The sequence below is a fragment of the Botrytis byssoidea genome (genome assembly GCF_014898295.1).
Source record: "Botrytis byssoidea strain MUCL 94 chromosome Unknown BBYS_005, whole genome shotgun sequence".
NCBI classification, from domain to species: Eukaryota; Fungi; Ascomycota; class Leotiomycetes; order Helotiales; family Sclerotiniaceae; genus Botrytis; species Botrytis byssoidea.
Window position 1 is genome coordinate 1,768,083 of NW_024065846.1, and position 19,860 is coordinate 1,787,942.

General features: G+C 43.9%; 4 protein-coding genes across 4 annotated transcripts; all 4 read left to right on the forward strand.

The window, feature by feature from the left end:
- The first annotated feature begins 1,930 nt into the window (after nt 1–1,930).
- Nucleotides 1,931–12,210, forward strand: EAE97_003346 (uncharacterized protein). Its single transcript, XM_038873858.1, has 8 exons — nt 1,931–2,344; nt 2,394–2,483; nt 2,594–3,499; nt 3,597–6,158; nt 6,225–6,633; nt 6,683–6,699; nt 6,762–7,450; nt 7,544–12,210. The coding sequence occupies exons 1-8, from the start codon at nt 2,279–2,281 to the stop codon at nt 11,820–11,822; spliced, it is 9,018 nt and encodes a 3,005-aa protein (XP_038735721.1). The 5' UTR covers nt 1,931–2,278; the 3' UTR covers nt 11,823–12,210.
- A 497-nt stretch (nt 12,211–12,707) lies between these two features.
- On the forward strand, nt 12,708–14,248 carry EAE97_003347 (uncharacterized protein; the record flags this gene model as incomplete). Its single annotated transcript, XM_038873859.1, has 6 exons — nt 12,708–12,876; nt 12,939–13,126; nt 13,188–13,242; nt 13,305–13,686; nt 13,741–14,074; nt 14,120–14,248. 6 exons carry the CDS (start codon nt 12,708–12,710, stop codon nt 14,246–14,248), a joined length of 1,257 nt encoding a protein of 418 aa, XP_038735722.1.
- A 447-nt stretch (nt 14,249–14,695) lies between these two features.
- Nucleotides 14,696–15,091, forward strand: EAE97_003348 (uncharacterized protein; the record flags this gene model as incomplete). The annotated part of the gene is made up of 1 exon (XM_038873860.1): nt 14,696–15,091. The coding sequence occupies one exon, from the start codon at nt 14,696–14,698 to the stop codon at nt 15,089–15,091; it is 396 nt and encodes a 131-aa protein (XP_038735723.1).
- Nucleotides 15,092–16,767: 1,676 nt separating this feature from the next.
- Nucleotides 16,768–18,784, forward strand: EAE97_003349 (uncharacterized protein; the record flags this gene model as incomplete). The annotated part of the gene is made up of 7 exons (XM_038873861.1): nt 16,768–17,003; nt 17,055–17,227; nt 17,280–17,603; nt 17,710–17,973; nt 18,042–18,408; nt 18,471–18,594; nt 18,692–18,784. The coding sequence occupies 7 exons, from the start codon at nt 16,768–16,770 to the stop codon at nt 18,782–18,784; spliced, it is 1,581 nt and encodes a 526-aa protein (XP_038735724.1).
- Nucleotides 18,785–19,860: the final 1,076 nt, after the last annotated feature.

The window sequence follows — 19,860 nt, forward strand, 5'->3', positions numbered from 1 at the left end:
GTAGAACGAGAGGTGTACTTGTCCCGACTTAAGAAGTAAAATGAAATGAAGCAACAAGCTACCAAACACGTAAAACTTCCATCTCACTCATGAGTAAGTTACCGCATAGAAGAAACTATTGAATCTAGGCACGAGTTCTGACGGCCAAGAACAACGTTACTTGCCACAGCGCCATAGGTTCGATCGCGCTTTCCACCAAGGCCTCGGACACGAGCTTTACGGCTACAGGTTGAACACGGGATCCAAAGCCGTGTATGGTTTTAGATAGACCTCGTCAAGCGAAGGATATGCAAAAGAAATGAGTTAGGAAGGAAGATAGATGAAAAATCGAACAAGGATGTGTATTGAGACGTTCCAAAACCCGAAATAGCCGACAAGACAGCAGGAAGGGCTGAGCTCATCCAATCCACACGAAAGTTGAAGGGGAGCTGAATGACACATGGTATCTGAAAATACTGGATATATCAATCCGAACAGTGTCGATGGTCAAGTGTTGGCCAAACGTGAGCCAAAATGTGGCTGCAGCAGGCATTGTCTTGGGGAAATATTTGGAGGCCTATTCCATGGCTTTCAGTCCAATGTGTGTAAGCGACTAGGACTAGGAGGGTATAAACATTCATGGAGAAGGGAAGGCTTGCTGGGGGCGGCAGTAAGCACGACGGTCCAATGGGTACTTAGTGTAGTACGCAAGCAAGATGTTATATTAAAGTTGCGATGAGAGTGGCCCAACTATTCAGGTGGTGTCTCAAGGGAAAAAAAAATAAGCTTTCGGAAGTCCTTGTAAAGGGACAGGCCTGATGAGGCTAACCTTGGAATCCATGGAATATATAAACTGCCCCTTTTGGAACGAATGTAGATAATAGATATATATAGAAACGTCCTCGTACCTGGAAAAGATTTAGCAGATGTTCATGTACGGAGTAAACGACCAATCAATCTGATAAGTCTTGGCCCCGAAGTAACTCCAAGAGAAATTCCTATGAATGTGGGGCGCTAGTACTATACTAGACGTTATTAAGTAAAAAGATTTTCCGATCCCGAAGTCCGACCCAGATACCCCTCGCCTTAATTTCCGGTTGGCGACACGAACCATTGTCGCAGTCGTTTAGTCGCAACGAGTTCCTCCATCGTAAAACCCTTTCATCTCTTCAATCCTAGGCGAATGCTACCGTAAGTACTAAGTAAGTGCTAAGTAACCCACCGACTCCACCGATCCACCGAGTCCACCATAGCCAGGTCCTCCTGAAACGAAACCGTCACAAGCTTTGTTCGCTTTTCGTCTGGAAAAGGCGTATGAGAGGCGGGACAGGCTCGACAGGCTCGACACAGGCTGGACTATCCCTTTAGCCTTCCAACCAAGGCTCCCCATAATTCCAAAAACCATCTCAACTCACAGTTGCACCACATCCCTAACCTTAACCGCCACATGCCCAGTGCATCCATCCATCCCCCTATAGGGAAAACGCATCGTGCGCTATAGCCTATACGAAGCTGGACCCTGAGTCAATATGCTCAATATATGCGGAAATTGACAATTGTTCTGTCAAACATTGATCCCTCGGGTATCGAATGTTCTAACATCCTTCTGTGGCGTACGATGTGTACTCTCAGTGCTGACAATGTGCGTATGGCATTATCATCCAACGATCTGCAGCTACCAGGTATTCCTTCCGAAATTCAATATTTGCTTCTTTTCAGTGTATTTTGGTCTTTCGATCCCACCTGCGGTGCAGGGCCACGTGTTTATGGATTGGGGGTTCAAGGTATCAATTTCTGCTAGCCCTCACCCGTATCTGCAAACTACGTTACCAGGCGGAATGCCTTGGTACAGAGGCCCTTAGAGAGCGACTGTAACGAACGATTTTGACAGTTTCCGGATACGGGCTGCCAAGCATTTGCAAGCAGGCGTAGTCGCGAGAACAGAAACTCGCAAATAATCCTATTCCTGGATACTGCTACCCGCACTATAGAGCATGGGCTGAAAAAGTCCTACCTAGTAAGCATCTACGAGTAAGTAACATTGGTAGCTACCTAGACCTACTTGGGGGGGTGCCCAATCTTTGTATCCTCGGCGTTGTCTACCGCCCACACCATCTTAATGCAAATCTTGTAGTAGATCTGACTTTTATTATGACGGATGTGCTCCACCGCAACTTCTTCTGATGATTTCTTTCCTTGACTTGTAACGTTTACTTTCACTTACCACATGTTATTCGTTGCCGTTCACTTTCGTTCTTTCTGAAGAACTCCTCGTTCTTCGGCCTTCTTCATATCATCTATGGCTCAAATCACAGGCCTTGAAGCTGCCTCTTGGGGGGACTTAACAAAAGATTGGTGGCAGTTTGTGAGCTTTCCAATACGTCTGGTTGTTTCCCCTGTTAACTTTTAAACAGATTCTTATTGCATTTATCCTTGCTTCTGTTGGTCTTGGCTTGAGCTTCATATCTTATCTAGCACTACAGGCTTCAATAAAGGGTTATCGAGTAAGTAAAATAGCAAAGGCTATCTTCATACCTTATCGCAGACTCTATAGTCTTAGATGATAAGACCTTATAGCTGTCGATATCTATAGCTAACGTTCTTCTGTATGTAGAAATGGAAATCTGCTCAACAATCCGTCCCTGCGTCCATCAAGAAGTATCTTGTCAAGACTGTCTCTGAACTATCACACTATAATGTCGTCGCTGTCGAGAAGAAGCCCGAAAGCTTTGGAGTATACTTAGGCGGGTTCAATCACACGCCAACAAGTGAAGATCTGCGAGTGTTGGCGCAATGGGACCTTCTTGTTGTCGATGCCTTTCAGGAGAATGTAATTCATGTCCTTTCATCTGGGCTTTACTATAAACCGCCACAGGTCCTAGCAAGACTTGATATAAGCCTTGTTGTGCCACAGCAATGTAAAGATTCAGCAGCGCTCGAAGGTGCCGTTGCCTGGATCACTAAGCTACTAGCTTCATCAACAGCGTCCGGTAGTGATTGCCGTTTTTCTGGAATTCTACTAAGTAACTGGCACGATCAACTGTCAAGTCCAATGGTCGTCGAATTCATTACCTTCATTCATAAGCTTGGATTCCAGACGTATCTCGAAACATCATCTCCTGGATTTTTACGTGACCCTAAAATAGCAGAACTGAATGAAGTAGCTGGGCTGATAATAAGAAATGGCACAATATCATCAAATGGGGACGAACGGGATGCGTTTCAAATGCAAGAGATGAGGCCCACCATTAAAGCTTTTGTTTCCCAAGCATGCCTCCGGCCATTCGTTGTCTGCTTATGGGAGACTTTGGATGATGGCGTAAATCCGACAAACGCGGTGGTTAGAAGATCCTACCAATGGTCAAAGTTCTACAGCGCGCTATCACCGTGGATTGGTTCAAGCTCTGATTTAACTTCAACGGCTTATGGCATAGACCAGAAGGAACCGCTGGGAGCCTTTTCATGGCTCAAGGAGCCTGGAGTCATGGAGGCACATAAAAAGTGGCGTTTGAACCATACTGTAAGTGCATCATCTAACACAGTACTCCATCTTTGTTCACTAAATAGAAAATTCACTCCTTGATTATCTACACGTAAGCTTACTAACGCTGGTTAAGATTGCCAATGAATATATACCAGAAATGTCGGATCTGGCCGAGAACATTCTTGGGGCGCTCTCCATCGAAGTCGACCTCCAGCCATCGGGAAAATCAAACCAGCAGTCATTTGTCGATGTAGATCTTCACATGCCCTTGGCTACTTCGCAAGTGCCTCTGGACCTACCCAGAAATTCATCTGATTTTAACCTACCGGGGTTTTCAAGCAGGTCTCTCACACCGGCAGAGTCAATGTTATCGGTTCGTGCACCGAACCACAGATTCTCCGATGGTCCATATTCGTATCTCAATCAGACGCCTGGGAATCCCATATCAACGTCTCCCACTGGGTCATCTAACGACTTCCTCGGATGCTTTCCACTTGGAGTTCATGCTTCCAGGAAATCCTTTGACGAAATCCTCCTATCACAAAGAAAACTCAGATCCCTTGATCTTCTTGACCCGATCGAAAACACTGTATTAAAAGAAATTGGTGGCAAATTAAACCAATTTTGCAATCAGCCAGGGATAGTGGAGCTTTCAACATGGCATGCAGCGATACAAGAACTCGCGAATCAACTTTGTGGCTTAGCTGATGATTCTGCCACCACGGACTTGATCAGAGTGTATAAGGGCCTTGATTCGGGATTGCAGTACCAGGGTGAAAGTCGTTACTGGGCAGTATTTGGGTTTGAGGAACGGGCCAAGCTTGACATTTTCATGTCAAGAAATGTTCAAGATCTTAGTGGAACAATCTTGCATACATTCTTATCAAGTCGTGGCTGTCCTCGCCACGAATCCTTTGAGGCAGAGAAAGGATTTTGGCAGTGGTTAACACATTCAGACTCATACCTACCTCCACGATTGCTCAATGACATAAGCTCTCTTTCACCATCAGAGCTACTTCGATTTCTCCAGACATTACAGTTATCATCAATCAAGGGCAACGGGGATTTGATCGACTCGATAATATTTGCATGCGAAAGAGAATTACTAGATTCCACAGACTTTACTCAGATGAAAGATGCCTGTTCTGTAGGTTATCTAGGGAATCAAAAATCCCCACAAGATCTCATAGCAATCAGATCGAAATGGCACCTGGACAATAACTCGCAGCATCCTTCCGAGGAGAATGCTCTCTACGTCTTCAACCAAATCAATGATGCAATCACTATTGTATTGAAAGAAAGAAGGTTGAATACACTTCAGATTATTACGAAGGCTCTTATTGAAATTATGGAGGCGAAAAAGATTGACGCACGTATTGACATCATTTGTCTTGCTTTATTTTCTGTTTTTCGAAAGCATGCGTTTGACGAGGCATATGTTGAAGTTACTGATAGAAACACCTTGTTCAATGATCAGAGCGATCAGGCGGCCGCCTTTGCGGAGCTTTTTGCAACGGGAGCTCGATGCGAGTCTTACTTCGACATGACTCCTAGTTGTTTCGGTAAATTACTTTCGGATCGGTATCGGGCCTGTCATCACCAACCTGGCCGGGAGCCTCCCATTTGGACTGACGCCGATCCTTCAACTCCCTCAGCTTATGCAGCTGCAAAGATCGACATCGGAGATTTTAAAGCCAAGGGTCTTTCTGGAACGATGAGATTTACTTTCTTGAGTGTTTTTGCCATACCAGCACTCTTGGATATCCTGCTGTTAACAAGCACTGGTAAAGGTCTGTACTTGAGTGGGAATATGAGCCGCGAAGCTCAGCACTCTGCTACATTAGCTTTGATGATTTCCCTCTTAATATCAGGTATTTGTGGCACATGGATAACATGTGGTGGTTCTTACTATCTCATTTCAATGGCCTTCTCTGCAATGAACCAATTCATAGCGACGAGACTCGTTGGCGGTATTGCTTTCTCACTTGCCGCTGGCTTGCTTGGCTTGATCGGTCTTGGTATCAAAGATGGTATCGTTGCAGGGGTAGTGTTCTTTTTGTACTTGTTTGCACTAAGCACCTATTTGATCCTGCTAGCGACTCTGGCCAATTTTTCTTATCCGGGTACTACTTTTCAATCTGGACGTCCTGTTATCCTCATGATTATCCCGGTCTTATTTATTTCACCAATCACGACAATTTTTGTTCCTGGTTATGACATTTATATCTATTTGAGTGTCTTGTATGTCTTTATATTTCTTCTCGCTTTGGGAACTCGACATACAGCATCTAAATGGACTACATGGCATCAAAATATTGAAAAGATCAGTGACAAGGAATTAAAAGAATGGTATATCAAGACTCACAAAGACGGCGATGACCGCGCATTCGATGGAATGACCGATCCAGCGGCCTTGAAAATTTCAAGAACTGCAATGATTGCGGCAATAAAAGAAGTACGAAGCGGCTTCCGACACAACTGTCAAGATCCAACCGTCAAATCATTAGTGGACAGCTATGACGCAACAATATTTCTATTGAAATGGTACTCGGGATACTCGGGAACGCCACTACCAATGCCATATTCATCAACTTGGAACATGCAAATCAAGGTTGCTCTGGATACTCTCAAGCAAATGCAAACAGGTCTCAGGTTGCATAATGCTTTTATACATTGGCGTCAGGCTGGTGATGAGGTAAGTCTAATTTTTCTCTTACCATGCAATTGGTAAATTGCGAAATTGAAAACTAAAATAATACAGGTTGGTTGCAGTCTTCTCTACTTTATCGTAGCACTCCTCGACAAATGGAACTCACTTCTTGCTGGTGGACGTCTTCTCGGGCTATCGGCGCAGAACACAAGATACCGGATGCCTGTTGGCTTTGCTTTGGCTTATTACCTAATTGGTGCAGTTCTTCTGGATCTCAATGCAGCAAAGCTTCATACCATGACAGCAGAAAGTCAAAATATGCTGATTGGCGATGTCTCTTCAATTCAAGACGCAGTCGATGCAGGTGTCAAGGCACGGAGACACCTTTATTGGAGTATGTTGGGACGGTACTCGTTATTTCATGTTTGGAGTTTAGCTGTGGCCTCTAGTCTTCTCTGGGTATTTGACAGCACAGAGGCTTCAACCCTTCTTTTTATTGCCTATGTTGGTGCCTATACAGGTAAGTACTATCTCCATGATATGAAACGTTTGTTAATAAGCATCCACAGGTCTACTTTTCTACCAGGTACATTTCCTAGACAAAAACCTTAAAGATTCACAAATTTACATCAGCTGACCCTCATCTAGTACACAAAGATTTTTGCGGGCCCTCGAAGTCTCAAACCTCTTCTCATAGCCACTTGCGTTGGCCTTCCTTCTGGACAAATACTCAGACACTTCCTTCCCCAATTCGAGTACTGTGACGTGGTCGCACTTGGGGCAGCAACATGGACTGCAGCATTCCTATCTCTATATTACGCAGGTATTAGAGCAAAACCGGTCGATACGATGGACTCCGAAGGTCGCATTTGGAATAAGATATCACAAGGTAGATCATTCCACGAATTCACAAGTCCAGGTCGTGAGTTGTTACTATCTCAAGACGAGCTTCGTATGAGCTTCGAGAATCTGGATTCCCTTCACGACGACGAAAAATATGAAGTTGATCCTATGACACATCCGGGTGTGGAGATCAAGTCCATTTTACACCATGCTATCGCAATATTCGAAGAGATCAAGGGCAGTTCGGTTGATTCAATCCCAAATTTTGCTCTGAGCGCATTTCCGGAAGTCAAGGTATTATTGGAAGAGGCCATCACAGCTTTTGAAAGTGGAAAGATTGTGGTCGAATGCGTCGCTATGTCTATGTTCTCTGATGAATTCAAGGACCTAAAAGCAATTAGCTGCGATTCCAACAATATAATGAGGGTCATTATTGGTTGCGAAACAATGGTTGCGTTGGAGCAGCATTCAAGCATCAGTATGTTCTGTCAGACGTAAGTGCCATTTCCCGTGTTTCCCCCACTAGTGTCAGATCCCATATTGGAGTCATTCTACAGCTCGATAATTTTTGTGCTAACCTGCAACAGGACTGCCGAAATACTGCTTCACATTTCAGCCGAAACTTTCCACGGTATCTCGCACGAAGACGCTACACTCTTGGAATCGTTGCTCTCTTCCGTTTCACCTTCAGGCCTATTGGAGAAGACCCTTGTACCTCAGGGACTACGGAACTTCTTGAATCTCTCAAAACCTTCGAGAGCCGATGCAGAAATTCTTGCGACCTGCTTCGATGACGAGATTCTTAGACATACAGCTCTCGGATGCAACCCAAACATTGATTGGGAAGGTCTCCCTACAGAGATTCGAGAACTCATTCTCGACAGATGCACTGGGCAGGTTGATGCATTGACAACTGACCAGCATGGCTGGGTACGAATGAACAAGCTCAAAGGCCTGTCAATGGCCACTTTCTTAGCTCGACGCAATTTTGGTGCCTTCGTTGCCACTGAAAAGAAACGATATACACTGGAATTTGCGAAGAATGCTTCAGTAGAGAGGTCCGATAACCATGAAAAGTCTAACATAATGAAGTTATTTGGAAAGACAAAAACACGAAGTGGGATGTCAAAACTACTCACACGACAGCTGAAGTCTCCATTTAGTACAGTTTATCATACAATTGGGCATTGCCTGAAGTTATTCGCAATAGCATTTGTGGCGGAACCGGAATTGCAAAGAGAGCTTGATCATACCATGAAGTCAACTCCAAAGTTCATACGATCGATTGTCATGTTCTTGATAACTGGAATATGGTCATACACGCATTTTTTGCAGGAGCTTTTGATGCCAATATTTTTGCTCCATGGTAGGAAGAATGTAGATACTCTCTGGAAACAGATACGTGGAACAACAGTATCGTTGAAGCGTCAGAGGATAATGATAGAGAGTACTGGAGGGTCTTCGACAGCATTTGTTCGAGTCCCGGATACAGCCAGCATTATTGGTAGACGTATCGTCAACGCTGGGGGAGAAACTGAAGCTATACAAGAGTCATTACTCGGCAACGGTGTCTGCGAGATCCGTCAGTATGGTGGCGTCATGAAACAAGAACCAGCCGACTCAGCCAAGCTTGAACGCATCAGTATTTATAGCAAGGATCTTCTTCTTTTACGCAGAGAAGACTATGTCAAAGGCGCGAAAGCAAACGTTTACGAATATGAGTACGACTTGGAAAACATTCCAAAACAGACAATCATGACAACACGTCGTCGCTATCCAATTTCGCGACGATGTGTGGAAGGGACTAATCAATATGAACAAGTGTTGTTCAATAAGCAAGGTCTTGTTCAAAGTGGGTCCTACATGCTCGATGGAAATCTCGTGCGCTTCAATTGCCATTATAGACAGAACAGCAATTTTGATGATGAATTGTTGAGAGCAGAGTTTGTATTGCCGCATATGTTTTGTATGGTTTCATGGGCAGCTCCTCCTGTCAAACGTCAAGACAAGCTGGACACATGGATACCCCATTCACAAGTTATTGAGGCTACCTTTGTTATCGGCCCCGATGTATATGAGGCGCAATGGTCATACGATCACAAATATCATCCGACCATATACACAACGTTGAATGGCGAGCCTGTCGACACACCGGCGATGATAGAATGGGATCATCTCGGAATCCTCAAAAAACCCACGAACTTTACATTTCGGCATGACGATCACATGATTGGCTTCAAATCATTACGCTCACACGCTGTGCCCAGATGGCTAGGCCTGAATACCCATCAAAATTCTGTCTCCACTTCGAAAGCTAGGTCGAGGCTATGGCAAGCATGGAAGAACAATTCGGCGTTTGATGGTGTAATCATGAGATGGCTTGACGAAAGACTACTTCGACGGGAACCAATGATGCGCCCATATTTCCGAAGACGTGATCATGGAAACCTCAAGTCGGCCGAAGAATATTTGCATGAGAACGCAGACGCAATCATGGCCGTTATCGATCTTGATAAATCAATTTCTGGTTGGGCACCACTTGCATTTCAGATTGCAGACTTGTACGCATTCGGACAGGGAGGTTCTGCCAATGCTCGTACCAGGTCTGCTCCAGAGTTCAACAGCGACGAGCTTCATGTTCTTGCCACAGACTCCGGAACTTGGCCCAATGAAGGAGGAGGAGTGTCTGCATGCCGAAGAGACATGGTGAACAATCTTAAAGCGGCGAAGTGGTATATGATTTCAGAATCTGCGAATGATTTTGGAGTGCCTAAACATCAAACACAAGAGAACGTGCAAACACTAAAAGTCATTCCAATTTGGGGACTCGATTTCATGACACCGACCCATGGAATGTTCAGAGATCGATTAGATTCAGAGGTCGTTCATGCTGTCAGAGATGCGACAAAACTGGACATCCAGAAGAATTTCGTCCCGATTCTCAAAGCTCTGGTGAAAGGGGCTAGAACGAGTAATTATTCGAACAGTGATATTCTCCAATCAACCCGAGCTTTGGTCAACCTAAACGCGTACTTCTCCCAAGGAAAACACTGGACGGGTGTTTGGAACAGTAGAATCGTTAAGAATGCCTGGCGGAATCTGTGGATCTCACAAGATCTTGTGAGTCCAACACCGTCAGAGGGTTGGTTTCAGACTGAGATACCCACAATAGCTCAACTTGACGCCGCACTAGATCTCTGGTTTCGTTACTTGTTCATATTCTCCCTTCCCATGCCTGAGAAGATTCCGGCAATTTTCCAAGCGTCACATCATTCCGTCAGTGCTTCGTATGGAGTTGTGTGCAAGATTACCAGAGGAAGCACATTGCAAATCTGGGATCACGCTATCAGTTGGCGCGAAGTAAATCTCTACCTGTCTTCAGATCTCTGTTCTCTACCACCGTTTGTCAGAAACTCGTTACTTGGTCTTATGAAGCTCACCAGTCAGCTGACACTTCACCACGCCGATGTCATTCTACCTTGCGCTGACTTCTTCAATCCTGGATGGGAAGTTGAAATTGGATCACACCAAGGCAAACTCCAGCACAGAAACATTTTCAAGCGCAAGATTGATCCTGTCGTTAATGGTATTCCACCTGCAGATATCTCAAAATTCAGTCCAATCAAGGAGACAACTTCTCCTTTGCCAACAGTTACCATGCTGTCTCATGTTTGGTATGCGAAGGATATCAAGACTGCTATTCTAGCTGCTGATATCATTGTGAATGTATGGGGATTCAAAGACTACCGCCTCGATATCTATGGTGCAATCGACAAAGCACCACAATACTCAACAGACTGTTTCGAAATTTTAGCCTCCAAATCCTTACCAGGCTATGTCAATTTGTGCGGAACTGCAAGCCCAACTGATGTGCTCAAGAAAACTTGGGTCTTCCTCAATTCTTCTATCTCTGAGGGTCTACCCTTGGCATTGGGAGAAGCGGCTTTGACTGGCGCGCCTGTTGTATGTACAGATGTTGGGGCGTCTCTTCGGGTGCTTACAGATCCTAATACCGGCGACTGCTACAGTGCTGTAGTTGCCCCCAATGACGCACAAAGTCTTGCAAGAGCGCAGATCAATATGCTTGGTCTTCTGGACGAATGGGCTCCTTATGCGAATGATCCTCAAGGTTACAAGCCCCCTTCTATCATCGATAAGCCTTCTGCAGAAGAAGTTGCGATCATTACAAAGCGAATGTATGAGAAGAAGAGCGAACTTCGAGCCCTTGGAATGCGAAGTCGAGAGATTGTTCAGAAATCATTCGGAGGTAACAGATATCTCAGAGAGCATGAGCAGATGCTCTGGATTGGAAAGTCTCGCTACGACATGAAATTCCCCTCGAAAGCACCAAGACCCACATTAAGACCTGCATTGCCATCAGCTCAAGTAGCAAGTAATATGTGGGGACAAGCATCTGTACCTTCTCTCCAGGGTCCACCTCTTCGACCATCCATCTTCCGAGGATCTAGTCCTAGTATCATGGCACGATCCATGCAAGCAGCTTCAACTGTGGTTCCATCCCCCACCCTCGAAAGACCTGGGTCCCACATGGGTTACGGCAGTGGTATCAAGGGCTATCAAAACATCAATGATTACTTCGCTGGCTATCGAACCGGCGATAGCAATGTTTCTACTCCTGATCTCCAATTCCTCACGCCTCCTGGTATCCATACACCCAGTGGCAATTCTATGAGAAGTCAGTCGCCGATGAGGAAAGGAGCATCCTCACGTCTTACGATGCTCTCTAGAGGCAGCACTAGTTATGATACTAGATCTGAGAGTTCCTCATTGATCGTACCGTCTAAACGACTACCCGGAGAGGATACATTCCTTCGTGATCTAGACACCGCTCTTGGGCGCGTGTAATTTTCTCTTTTCTGTCAACATTTACTTAGCGCATCATACCATGCATGGCTTGTTTATTTTTTTCTTTCCTTAAAAAATGTTTCTTCCTCATATACCTCACATTGCATTTTCACACAGATTGTGATTAAAAGTTTCTCGGGTCATTCAGGTTCAAAATTCACAATACATCGGTTTCTTTATGGGTATATTTCTTCTCTTGTATCGATCTCTCACATTCACTTGGTAGAATCGTGTTTATAAATCTATTTTAATTGTTCATAAGGGTGGATTTCTAGGTTGATTGTCAGAGGTAAAGAGATCATACAAAGAAATAAATGGGTATATTTGGCATTATATAGCATTTTAGATCTTCTTAATACATAATGAATCTTTACATCATATTCGTCACAGTTTGCAAGCTCGAGAGCCATTGGTAGATGCGTATGTGAATGCTTGATAACTAAACGACAAGAAACGATCTGCTTACCCGTTTCGAAATCATGGAACCGTTGAGGGCCTTGCTATCTCTACATGATTTGCCTAAGTATGTTACCTTGAATCTACCTAATGCAACGCTTTTGGTATTGGGGCTGAGCACCAACGGCAGGTTGCTAGAATAGCGATGCAATTCGTCAACTGAATATGAGCGTGATTACAGACGAATTGGAATTCGTATAACACGATCAACAGCGAGTATATAAGTACACCACTTTCATCTTATCACCTCTATGTTCTTTACTCCTGTTCTCTTCTCGTTTTTCCTCTCTGAAATCTCTTCAAGAATAGGATTTGAGTCTCTTCAGATCACTACTTCATCTCGCTGCCTACAATCATCTTAAGCAGAAATTACTCACTCACTTAACAATCCACAGCCATCCAACCACAGAAGATCCTCCCTCGCTAGCCATGGTCCCCTCACCAGAACCTGGAACGCTATCTCACTACAGCTACGATCCATCATTCTCAGCCGCCATCGTAGTCGGCACATTTTATTCCCTAGCACCCTTCGTTACTTTTTTCCAATGGCTCAGATACTATGCCGGGGTTTGGGCTATCATGGTTGTTGCTGTTGCCAGTAAGTATTTCTTTCTTTATTTAACCCTATGTTCCGAGTTCGCACTAACGATATCTCTGTAGTGGCAGGAGCAGGTTATATCATCAGAGCAATCTTCTCGAAACATGGTACCGAAAAATCGATTTATGTGGCACAAACTGCACTTATCGTACTATCCCCTGTTCTCATGGCCGCTACGTGCTATATCATTTTTGAGAGTCGGGATTATTTCCAAGCCGAGCTGACTCAAAAGCTTGCAATGTCGCTAAAGGTATGAACGTTAGGGGAGTATTATGTATCCCATCGTTCCGAGGGAAGCACGAACCACCAAGCTTCTCTGGATTCTCCCTCGCTTCATAACTCCTATTTCTGTAATCCGCAATATCCGTGAGTTCCTTACTCTCCAGCCCCCAAACTTCATGTGTCGATAACTAACAGATACTCTTGAGTTGCGCTCCTCCTTCAACTAATCTGTGTCTTGCGCATCACATCTATCGATATAACCTCCGCCGACGCGCAATCTAAGCTGAGTAAAGGGGAAAACATTGCTCTGGTTGGAGTCGCAATCCAGATGGCATGTTTTGGACTCTTTTCCATCATCTTTATTCGATTCAATTGCACATCTCGACGCTTTACTTCGGAGTTTCAGCAGCGCATTACTCTTCTCAACGATAGCGAGAGCAAGAATGAGAAATATGTGATGATCGATGGAGCAGAGAAAAAGTCCAAGCCAAATTTGCAGGCGTTATTACATGTGGTCAATATTACTTGCGCATTGATTTTGATCAGGAGTGTTTTTTGCATAGTGGATTTTGCGCTAGGGAGAACGGGGTATACTGTGGAATATGAGTGGTGGTGAGCGTCTATTTCTTCAACCTCTTTCAGGTGGATGCCGAATGGAGGGGGTAGAGATTGGCCAACGGATGAGAAAACAGTCTATACATGTTTTACGACGGTTCCACTGGAACTTTCACACAATTGGGTCGATCTAACGCAAACTATGTCTGTTGAATCTTTAATGCAAAGCAGAACGTTGGAAGCAGTTTCTTCAGTGGGACTGGCTGGACTATCAAATGCCACCAAGAATTCCATTTTCATGGCGATTGCGAGAAAGAAGCATTCTGATACTGTAAATTTTGTGATTCAGGAACTTGAAGATATTATGAATGCAAGTGTCGTGGGAGTTTTGCAGAAAGTTGTGGTGTTGATTATCTTTGAGGTAAGTGTCGATATTCACGAACCACGAAACAACTCTACAACTTAGTTGATAAACGCTGCACCCGGTGGATCACATTCACTTTCTGTGCATTTCAACGGTGCCTTAAGTTTATTGAAAACACTAGCTTTGAGAAATCACGAGGATAAAAAACCGACCACGAAACTCCAGTTGTAATTCTTTTTCGCTGCACATATCAAATGCTTTGAGGAAAATCTCCTCTCAACGCAACTAATCGAGTTTCCAAGCTGATTCCAAGGAACAAGCGAACGGAAAATGCGACTGCTTCTGCAGTGGTTTAGATTGTTATTCGATTCATCAATCTCTATGCACCCATCAGGGCGGAAGCGTTTACAGATCCAGTTAAAGTTGTTTTGGCAGTAGCTTTCCTGGATGGCGAACTGGAGCGATGGGAAGCAAAACTCTCTTTTGACTGGAAATTTACTGTACGGAGCAGAGACTTGCGAGACGGGAGTTCTTTCGATCGGAAATGTCCCGAATATTGTGATGTCTGGATTTCGCGAATGTTTAATCACTATCGATGGATGAGAATATTATTGAATGACTTTTTCTCGAGCATTTGATTAGGATAACATACTTTACGTCTGAACATTTAGTTAAAAGATGAAAGCATTAAAAATAATCAACAGGGTCGCAACAGATATTTGCACTAGCATCTCTAGTTATTTTGACCATACCACACTAGTGGAACGTCCAACATTGTTACCTCACATGAGCGGTATACCAGTGTTTTTGATGATTTGGCCATTCTTTATCGCTGGTGGAGGAATTGGTGTACCGCAGCGTTTGTACAACTGGGTTCTCGGTCGATTGGATATTATCAACAAACAGTTAGGCGTTTTATCCGCGCAGACAATGATGGAGCGGACCAAGATACGCCGACAGAGGTGGATTCGTGCAGATATGAAAGCATCACGCACAACATGCAATGATACCTTATTTCCCCTGATCCTTGAAACTGGCTGCGAGATGCAGATGGAGATGGAGCCATTGGACTGAGTAAAGATGATCACAACATGTTTGGGGAAGAGATCCGGAAAATGCGGATTGTGGTATCCTAGACCTTACCTAGTTATTGATACCCCAGAAGAGTTAACGTGCAGACTCACGCGGGATAAGATTATACTCCATGGTATCTCTTTCTGCAAAGATAACAAAGAACGAAATACATGTTCGTGAACTGTTTTATTTGTTGACCGCTGAAGATCTTCAAAGTAGATCGATGGAATAGAACCCTGAGTAAGATTGCATGCTCGCTCGGACTTAACCGATATGGATTGGATCTACACGTGATTTTATGTGCGATAAGTAGATACTAATCAGTGAGTAGCTCGAGACTCGAGAGTAGGTATGCAGGTATGCAGGTATTGAATCTTGATTGATCTTCTTCGGCATTTCTATGATTTCCAGTACCAGGGGTTTGAGAGAGAGAGTCTTGTCTTTGGCTAAGGTTACTGAAGATACTACCTTGGTACACCTTGGTACACCTTGGTACTTGACTGGCTAGTAGATCTGACTCGTGGTGTTTGATTTGTCTGATTTGTCTAATTATGGTCCGTGACCTTCTCCACAAACATTTCGTGCATCTTCATAAGAAATCTCCGTTCGCTCAGACGCTTCACGAACACTTTAAAAATACGTCGTCAAATCCGAACTGAATGCAATTATTCGTTTTGGTTCCTTCTTGTACGTTGTTGTACGTCGCTTTCCCCTCATTCTTTGGCTCAATATGCTTGCTCGTTGAACTCGTAGCTCTGATCACCAATATCTACAACGTTACTTTATCCGCTACTCAATAATGACACTTGAGAAACATGCAGCTACATGTATACTAGGTTCACATACTTATTAACCTAACACGTATAGGGAAGCTCATATAGCCGGCGCATATGATCAACATTGCTCTAGAACAACTATCATCATACTATCAAATTCCCCGCATAAAATGCGCTTATCCGAGAGTCAAATGCCAATGGAGGCTTTCGACATGACTTAACGTTGGTGCATGTGCGTCTACTATCACGCAGAACACGCCAAAAACAATTCGGTAGGGGAAGAAATCAATGCACATATTCAATATATATTCAAGATTTTTCTGGCCGGTGACAGGATCTTCGGAACTTAAGCTTTTTGGGGTTCAATCCGAGTGTTCCTTGCAGATTTGTCCTCATGTGAACCGTTAGGTTCATCGAGTTGCGAGCTTTGTACTCCTACGTTGTGTGATCTACTATATTTAAGAAAACGTTGAATTCCCTCAAGTTTGCACTTTCTTTTCTATCTAGATTCTTCTAGCCTTCCTTTCTAGACTCAGATCTCCTCGAGGCACCCGAGTAGTATCTCGCTGGATTCACTGTTCAGTTACCCCTCCCCTCTTTGTCATCATTATTGAGATTCCATAGTGATTCACCAGTTCCCTTAAAGACTAGTGTTGCAGGCAATTTCATTCTGATCCATTTGAACCTTCGTTCTACATAGCCTCTCCTGCTCTGTCTTTCTGCCAAACTCGGATTTCAACTCCAGAATTCCTATAAAGACAAGCAATTCGTTCGTTTACCTCATCTTCTTTGCAAGTATTGCAACGTAAGTTAAGCAGCCAAAAGCAAATAACCCTATGGAATGCTAATCTCAAATAGGTTCGTGACTTTCCATAGATAGTTCTTGGGTTTAATATTACAATGCGTTTTATTTCTACAACCGCGCCTGCGTTGGCATCTCTATGCCTAACCACATTGGCTGTACCTCATGGTCCTCAGTCTGAAAAAAGACAAACCTATGGCAGCTCAGCGAAATCTGCTGAAGATCGACAGGCTGCTGTCAAAGAGGCATTCTCGTTTGCTTGGGATGGATATTACAAATACGCCTTCCCTCATGACGAGCTTCATCCAATTGCGAATAGTTACTCAGATTCCAGGTAGAGCAATCAAAACCATGCATCACGATACCTAAGCTAACTTGCAAAAAGGAATGGATGGGGAGCTTCTGCTGTCGATGCATTCAGCACAGCAATCATCATGGAGATTCCGGAAATTGTAGACGTGATTTTAGATTGGATCCCAACCATTAATTTCGACGAAACTAGTTCCCAAGTTTCGCTGTTTGAAACTACCATCAGATATGTCGGTGGGCTACTTGCTGGTAAATTTCTCCGCCGTCTATCTAGAAACCACATTAATCTTACATGTTCTAGGTTATGATCTCCTCAAAGGACCTTTCTCCAACCTCAATTCGAACGACACGGCCGTCAATGAGGTTCTTGCTCAGGCAGCACGCCTAGCTGACAACATGGCATTTGCATTTGATACACCTTCAGGAGTACCAGCCAACAATCTTTATTTCAATCCTCCAAGCACTGATGGTTCTACCACAAACGGAATCGCAACAATTGGCTCACTGGTTCTTGAGTGGACCCATTTGTCTGATTTGACCGGTAACGACACTTATGCTAAACTCTCACAAAAAGGAGAATCGTATCTTTTGGACCCAAAACCCGAGTATAACTCGCCATGGCCTGGTATGCATCAATCCAGTCTTTCTTATGGCCCCCAATCCAACACTGATTCGCCTCTTCCACTTACATCTCTCATTTTGAAGGCAATAACTGACCAGTGATGCTATAGGTTTGCTCGGTACGAATGTAGATATCAATACAGGACTTTTCCAAGACGCAAGCGGAGGCTGGGTAGGTGGCGATGACAGTTTCTACGAGTATCTCATCAAGATGTACGTGTATGACTCAACTAGATTCGGCAAATACAAAGAGAGATGGATCGCAGCAGCAGATTCATCCATCAAACATTTGGCTAGTCACCCTTCGACTCGTCCAGATTTGACCTTTATGGCCGCCTACCAAAACAAAACACGTGTTTTTGTTTCCGAGCATCGTAAGTACACTCACTCACCACGAATGTGCTTCAAATTAGTAGAACCACAATACTGACACGAAACACAGTCGCTTGTTTCGACGGAGGCAATTTCCTCCTCGCAGGTCTCGTACTCAAGGAGCAAAAGTACATTGATTTCGGACTCGAGCTCGTCAACGGCTGTGAAGACACCTACGCCAGCACCCTCACCGGTATCGGACCCGAAGTTTTCCGATGGGTAGAGAGCAACACTTCTGCCAACGATACCCAAAACCCTCCGCCACCTGCCGATCAACTCGCCTTCTATAAAAAAGCCGGTTTCTATATCACCAATTCAGATTATATCCTAAGACCTGAAGTTCTCGAGTCTTTCTACTATGCTTATCGCTTAACTGGAGATGAGAAATATCGTGAGTGGAGCTGGAATGGATTTGTCGCTATTAATGCGACGGCAAGGTATGACTTCCTTTAGCCCTGTCACTTTTGGGGAAGCTTGGCAACTGACTTTGCAATCATAGAACCGGTAGCGGATTTGCTGAACTCCAAAATGTCAATGCGGCAAATGGAGGCGGTTTCAGTGATTTCCAGGACAGTTTCTTATTTGCGGAGGTTTTGAAATATGCATATTTGATTCATGGAGATGTAAGCTTCTCTTCCTTATTCCTTCCTTCTTTTCTTTCTATCCCATCTTTCTGTCCCCCAAATCAAAAAATTAGACGTGCTCACACCCATCAAACAGGACGCAGAATACCAAGTCGGAGGCGGTGGAGTCAACCAATGGGTTTTCAACACCGAAGCTCACCCCTTTAAGGTCGCTGGTCCTCCCATCTAATTGAATGATTGAAATTTATGGATTTGGATTCGGCTTCGGAGTTTACATGGGTTACGGAGGATTTTCTCTTCTTTGGGTATTCACTTCTAGGCAAGCTAGCAATCTAGCTCCTCTTCTTCGGTGATGAGCTATCAAGCCATGCCATTTTCTACATTGAGCTTAGTTCCTTAGCTGAATGTAAAGTTTTTATCAACTTTTTGATTTATTATGAGGATTTAGATGAGGTTTTCTGATTCCCTGTGCTTGTTTGTTCTCTTGAGAGGTGAGCAACTTTTTGATTCTTTTACTTTTGCTTTTGCTTTTGCATATATACATACATACAAATTATTTACTCCAAGAATCGAACCACGAATTACCATAATCTCAAGCAATTGCACACGCGTCTATAGAAGTCCAACATCCCCTTTTCTCGAAAATTGTAGAGATCACTATCACTACAAAAACATCTACCCATTCAATCTTTCTTCACAAGAAAATCTCATAGAAGCATTCTAGCCTATCAATACTTAACTAACCACACCACTATACTACCCATATAAACATTTCTTACCTCTCAACTCCCCATTCCCGATTTAGTATCCTGCATCCAATATCCCAAAGTACCTATTCATCTAATCTAATCAACAGCAAGATTCATGTATATCCTCACACACACACACACACACACACACACACGAAGGAATCAATAAATTGTCTACCTATCTCACAGATCTTTTTTCATTGGGCCAGGTTTCCGCACAGATTCTTCAAAGTACAAAAGAGTGGTAACTCATATCAAATGCTCAATCAATCAGAATCTACGAGATGCTCGGTAAGTAACAAATCTTCAAGTTCCTCTCCACCCGTCCGTTTAGAACTTGAAGGCTTGATGCGGGAGCCGAAGAAGACTAACACGGTCAAGAACACTAGATAGGTGGGTATTGATATGTTTTTTTTTAAGATGCGACTGGTGGTGAGTTTGGGAGACATTTTTATGGGAGATGTTTGGGGAACTTGACTGAGAATTTAAATGAAAGGTGGAGAATGGCTATGCGATTTTAGGAAAAGGAGTGAGAGAGGCGCGGGGTTAGATGGCT

Excerpts from the sequence above, each read along its gene's own strand:
- EAE97_003346 (XM_038873858.1), top strand. The coding sequence starts at position 2,279 with ATGGCTCAAATCACAGGCCTTGAAGCTGCCTCTTGGGGGGACTTAACA. Across the intron at positions 2,345-2,393 it reads CAAAAGATTGGTGGCAGTTT|ATTCTTATTGCATTTATCCT; the intron begins GTGAGCTTTCCA and ends ACTTTTAAACAG. Across the intron at positions 2,484-2,593 it reads CTTCAATAAAGGGTTATCGA|AAATGGAAATCTGCTCAACA; the intron begins GTAAGTAAAATA and ends TTCTGTATGTAG.